General features: G+C 43.0%; 1 protein-coding gene across 5 annotated transcripts in view; it reads left to right on the top strand.

Moving 5' to 3' along the window:
* The window catches only part of dnmt3ab (DNA (cytosine-5-)-methyltransferase 3 alpha b), a 32,982-nt gene continuing 26,982 nt past the window's right edge, over nucleotides 1–6,000 (top strand). For 4 of the 5 annotated variants that reach the window (XM_041060163.1, XM_041060162.1, XM_041060161.1 and 1 more), the window contains exons 1-3: nucleotides 1–94; nucleotides 1,372–1,592; nucleotides 5,253–5,360. In XM_041060163.1, coding sequence (XP_040916097.1) covers nucleotides 1,512–1,592; nucleotides 5,253–5,360 — 189 coding nt within the window. In that variant the 5' untranslated portion in view covers nucleotides 1–94; nucleotides 1,372–1,511. Of the gene's footprint in view, nucleotides 95–833; nucleotides 893–1,371; nucleotides 1,593–5,252; nucleotides 5,361–6,000 lie in introns of those variants that run through there. The other variant, XM_041060160.1, reaches the window with a different exon arrangement.

The raw sequence follows: 6,000 nt of genomic DNA, 5'->3' as shown, positions 1-6,000 counted from the left end.
CGGCTGGGGAGGTGGAGGACGGGGAGAGAAGAGGAAGGAGGCTCCGGGAGCAAGCGAGACAAAAAGGGTCAGGCCTGGGACTTGGGAAAATCGGGTAACGAACACACGGCGATTCACTCATTTAAATCCGTTTAACCCGGCACTAGTAAGCGTGCACGCAGGAAGGGTAACCTTTATGTGAACAAAAACGTGAAAGCCCTGAGAGCGGAAGGCGCTCGATGGAAATGGGGAAATAGCGATTTAGGGTTTGCTTTTTGCAGATGTGCTGATTGGACATCGCGGTGTGCACTTGAGCTTGACCGAATTTACAGCACAGAACCGGGATCGCGGCTCCTTAAAACACTGGCCTCATTAAAAAGGAAATAACGGGGGTTTATCCTTCAGTGGCCATGGCCTGTAAAAGAGCCACAATCCCCTGGGTCATATTGCACACTTCCCCCTGCTGCAAAAAGACGTCTAAAACTTTGCAATTTTAACGCATAGCCCGTGGGATTGTAAAATGCGAGTCAGTCGATCGCAGTAATGTGAGCGTTTTGCCCCGATCGTAGTTTGAGGTGCATGGAAATGCGGTGACTTTAGACGCCCGTGTGGCCTCATAATAAATTATTATTTTTTTCAAGATAACGCTTTCTGGTTGTTGTCTGCAATTATTTTTTCAGGAGCGAGGACTTCATTCCTGCAGCCCATTAGACCCTCTAAATAAATCAGAACCGATTGTCATCAATCCTGACTTAACCCTTTCGGGGGAAACATCCTGTTTGAATAGAGACATATAGGCCTGGTATTTTTTTTTTTTTTTTAAAGCACATTTCCACGAGTGCAACAACGTAAAAGTGGCTCCGCTGTGTGCGCATGGCTGACTGCTGGAGTAACTTTAACCCAGACTCTTGAGGTGAAAATTAAATATTAATAATAATTAAAAAAAACAGCCCAGTTCTATGATCATCCTCAGTTGAACTTGCAGCATTATTAAAGCTATTGTGCGCACAGAAGCAGCCGTTTAATGTCGAGTTACTGTATACGTTCATACATCCATATGGTGCAGAAGGTGGCCTAAGGCCCTATAGGCGATAGCAGCCATACAGTATCCTGTAAAGCAGCATGTGAGCTTCTCTATATGACGTTCACTAACAAAGGGAAAGCTGATGCTCAGAAAGTGCCTGTTCATGGCAGAAAATAAGATTTAACTGAAATGATCTGAGGAAATATGCACCAAGAAGTGTCAGTATTTGTCAGCGCAGCAGGCATTTTTACACAAAACTATGTTCTATTCTGAATCAAAGGATCGCAGCACTAATGCAAAACTAAAGTCTGTCTGATGTGTGAGGAGCGAACAAGCTGATTGTCACTTTTCTTCCTTGTCTCCTGCAGGAGAGCGGAGAGAAGAGGGATCATCTCTCATTTGTTTTATTTTTTTTTATTCCTTTGAGTTTATTTTCACCTGAAACTTCCCTTACCTACATCGCCCATCGTCAGACGTTACCCATAATAAGCCCATAAGACTCTCAACGATGCCGTCCAACACTGTCACCAACACCAACACCACTGCATTCAAAGGCTCAGACTTCACCGATTCACCTGGAAACAGAATGGTAAGAAACACGCGTGAAATATGAAAGCACGCCTCAGGAATCTCACTGAAGGGATTTCTGAGACTCCTCTGAAGCCTGGCGTGTTAGTGAATGACTCAGGATTTCTCATCTCTACAGCTGGTGGGTTTAAGGAGTTCACTCGGTCATGTTTTCAGTTTTTGAATGACTTGAGCTGAGCTGTTGAAGAATTTGCATTTGACTGTCCACTGCAGAGAGCAATTCAAACAATTTGATTTAAAGGGAGATTGTTCGCCCCTGAGCTTATGCAACACTGCTGTAGTGCAATGTGCCTTCTAGTGTTTTTCCAAAAAAACTGCTATCTATAAAGTGAATGTGCAAGTAAGTGTGCATGAATTTATAAAGTGTGTGTGAGGGAGGTTTTAAGGGTGCAGTTTTTATGATGCTCTTATTGTGATGATTCATGGATAAAGCCTTAAAATAAGAGCAGTGTGGTCTGTGCAGTTACTTCATGTCAAAGCCAATTTAAATCTTTCCCAGTTTAATAAATGGAGTTAATCAGTCAGTCAAGCTAAGGCCTTATTGAATCGCTGTAATCCACAGACTTACTGGGTTAGATCAAGTTGCATTGATTAGTATTGATTGTCTGATTTTTGCTGAACAGCGTGAGGAGTGCCATGTCACCTTTCACGAGGCAGACAGGCTCATTATCACCATCCTTGTGCAACTGCAGCATCACCGATGCTCCACAGTGGCAGCGGCAGCAGCATCACGGAGGAGGCTGCTGCGAGGTGCAGCAGCAAATGTGACATTTGCTGTTGTAATGGTGGTTAGTGACGTGGGCGTTGGCTGGTGTAGGTTGAGCTGGAGCTGGAATGGCTCTACGGCTCTTTTACTGGGGGGATCTGTCCTCTTCCTCTACATTCCCATTACACAGTACTGCCCTTAGTCTTGTTGCCTGGCAACAGACATTGCCTTAAATAACCGGCTACCCAGACGGAAATAGTGCAGAGATATTGACAATGTACTAGGGTTCACTCCAGGCTACAACAAATCATATTTAAGGCTTCTCTATTATTTTATTTTATTTTTTTCAGAAAATATTAGGACGAGGCTGTGTGGGAAAATGGCGTGTTGTTTTCATTCGGTGTGTCTACGCTCTCAGGTTGGGTACTGGATGAGCGGTGTTGTGTAGGCTGTTCCTGCAGAGATAGCCAGGCACCAGTGAATTGTGTCATCCATGTAAGTGGTTCCCAAATGAGCCTGCACACCAGGCTGCACTCAAAACGTGCTATTATCTATGCAAATTCCGTCGCCCTGGTAAGGAAAAACCAAAGCACCAGGCTCTCTATTAGTAAGCGCACAATGAACCGGCACCATCTGCAAAACACGTTCTCCCACAAAAGCATCAACATCTACATTTAAAATAACACTTTTAAAGGCTTGTTGGCTACCTCTGTATTTTCATCCAGAAATCCATTGATGAATATTCCATGGAGCCGTTTTTATCAGTTATTACCCCGCGCTCATTAATCACAGCATCAGTTACTCTGATCACATCCATCTCTTTATGCAAATCAGTTTATCACCCTGGGACACTAATGGTTGATGGATTTATTCCATTTTAGGAGCAAACACTCTCAGGAAGTAGCACGGCCTGACCATTGAAATTTATGCCTGTCTTTATTAACATCCTCCACCTTCTACATTATTTAACAACTGGAGTCTGTTGGAATCTGTGCATGCTCCATAACCTATTTTATTTTAAAGAATATTTTTATGCCATTTTTGATTTAAGTGGCTAATATTGACACAGAAAGCAAGAGGGACGGAGAAAGAAGGCGATGAGATGCTGCTGCAAACTCTTTAGCTGCGTCACATGAGGTTATAAATTTTGATATACCCACAGTGTTTACACCGGTCACATACTTTGATCGCTGTTACCACAGGTGCTAATCTCACAGTATAAGATCACAAATTTTGATAGCAGTGATACTTTAGTCCAGGCTGTCCAGGAGCTCATGAATGGTTCTTCTATTCTTAACCCTCAGGATCCCAGGACAGCGTCAGAATCAAACTGGGGATCTCACAGTTACATAGCACCACATCATACACCCTACTTACCCCCAGGATAAACCCAAACCCCATTTTTGGCTCGCCACAAGGTCCACTTAGCAGCAGATCTGGAGCTTTTCATTATATCACAAGATCTTCATCAACGGACAGAATTTTCCCAATAGTCATGAAAATTATGTATGTTCTAATTTTTATTTTTGCTGAACTTCTGAAGTTCCAAGTTTATTTTTGACCGTGAAAACAGCAACTGTGAAAAAAACAGTCTCACCGCAAGGCTCATTCAGTAGCTGTCCTGGAGCTTTTGATGATATCACATGAGCTTCATCGACAGATGGAGTTTGCCAAAGGGTTTAAATCTAACATGGACAAGATAAGTTCTTAAAGTGCACAGAAAAAAAAGGACAATGACAATACAGTTCCATGACATCTGTGAGCAACTGTGATGAAGATCACCTGACAGGACCACCTGCTAAATGGACACTGGTCTCAACTACTGTTTTAAAGACCCAGAATAAATCTTGAACATCAGTTGAAATACTTTCATGTAAAACCAGGATGCAAAACTAATTCAAATACAGATACATGTACAATTCTAAAATACACCACTGATTGCCCCATAGCCCTCATAGCTCAGTGATTCTTTTGTTATCACTCTAGTTTGCTTCTTATTGTAGATATTAAAGATGATGCACCTGCCTCTGGTCTCCACTACTTTCCCTCAGTTCAGTGACTGCAGTTTTCTTGTTTTATTTAACTCCAGCCATGATACAAAGAATAAAGTCATGTTGTATCTCACAGCGATCTTCTCTCATGTTCTCCTACGTCACAGTGCCTAAGCTTAAAATAAAAGTACTTAACAAGTCAGCAGAGGGTCTCGATTGCAGAATGCCTTACGGTGCGGAGAGCCCATTTATCTTTGAGTGAATCTCGCATTCAATACTGAAGGAATTTAATAAGGACCCAGCCCCCCCCCCACTGCAGCTGTCAGCAATGGCCTTGCAATCTCATTTGCATTCAGACCTGGTGCTGGTGGTCCTATTCAGTCAATATTGACACTCAAAGCATCTACATTAGGATCATCTTTTCTCCCATCAACCCCAGGGGTACTTGGTGGTGGCAGACATGGGGCTTTGTTCGTGGGGGTAGACAGTTTTATTAATCAAAAAGAAATTGCAGCAAGGGAAGGTGGGGGCCGGTCGATGTCTTTGTAACGGTGTCAAGAGGGGATTGTCTGTGGAAGGTCAGCGCTGCGTCCGCAGAGCTTTCACTTCAGCCTAGTTCAAAGGAACGTGTCATTCAATTTCTATCTGTCTCATTGTCCACTCAGCCAAAGACACTCAAGGACCCGCTGCAGTCCCCCCAAATGCTCAAGTGTTTTAGTGAGGTGCAGTTTTGTGTGTGTCCTGCAGCTCTAGTATCACTCCTGCTGCATCTTTGGCTGAGGTGAAACCACAACTTAGTTTACTGTATCCACAAGTATAGTCTTTCATAACCTGGAAAGATGTAGCGTCGTACGTGCATCCAGGCCCGAAAAGAAAACTTGACATTCCCATAAATAAGAACACTGTCACTTCAATTATTACAGGATACTGTGTCCAAATCATGGTGTGTTCCTTTTGTTCACAGGGTGAGAGCACAATACTGGACATGGACCTGATGACAGAGGAGAAGTCAGCTAAAAGTAGCGCCTCTTGTAAAATTGGCAAGCCTGGAAGAAAGCGCAAGCAGTTTCCAGTGAGTGTACTTATTTTATCGTATTTTTCTGTCAGTTTTCCATATGTATTGGTCCTTCAGCACAGTAACCTAAAAAGAATCGGTACATTTGCATATTTAATTAATTTGTTTAGTTTGTTCAGTGGTATGTCTGTGAATGTTCTCATTCATCCAGGTCATAGTTCTCTCTTTGAAAATTGAATCGAAGGCAACTTCGATTGGGTTTTTTTTTTGTGTGGGGGACAACTGCTTATTTTCAGTCTCTTCTGGAGGACATTCATAGTATTGCACTCATTACGCAGACGTTTTATAGTTCTATGAAGAACGGAAGAGAGAGTTTGAGAGAGAAAGAGGTTCAAACCTGGATTACTTTCTCACCTCCACACAAGTGGCAAATCAGTGTGTGAAGCAGGTGCGAATGTGGGATTGTCAGACGCTGTTCGACCATCTGATAAGCGTTTCTGTACCCTTGACATCCTTCACACACAATGCTTAATGGATCATCAAACGCTATCATAAAACCGCCCCCCTACTCATCCTGGTAATCAGGCTACATTCCTTCACACCTTTCTGGCGTCAGAATGAGGGGGGCTGGGTCACGTAATGTGTAACTTTCCAAAAACCAGCAATCAGACATTCATGCCCATTTCACTCATCAATA

Source organism: Toxotes jaculatrix, chromosome 17 (genome assembly GCF_017976425.1).
Source record: "Toxotes jaculatrix isolate fToxJac2 chromosome 17, fToxJac2.pri, whole genome shotgun sequence".
Lineage (NCBI taxonomy): Eukaryota > Metazoa > Chordata > Actinopteri > Toxotidae > Toxotes > Toxotes jaculatrix.
This window is presented reverse-complemented; position numbering and strand designations above follow the sequence as displayed.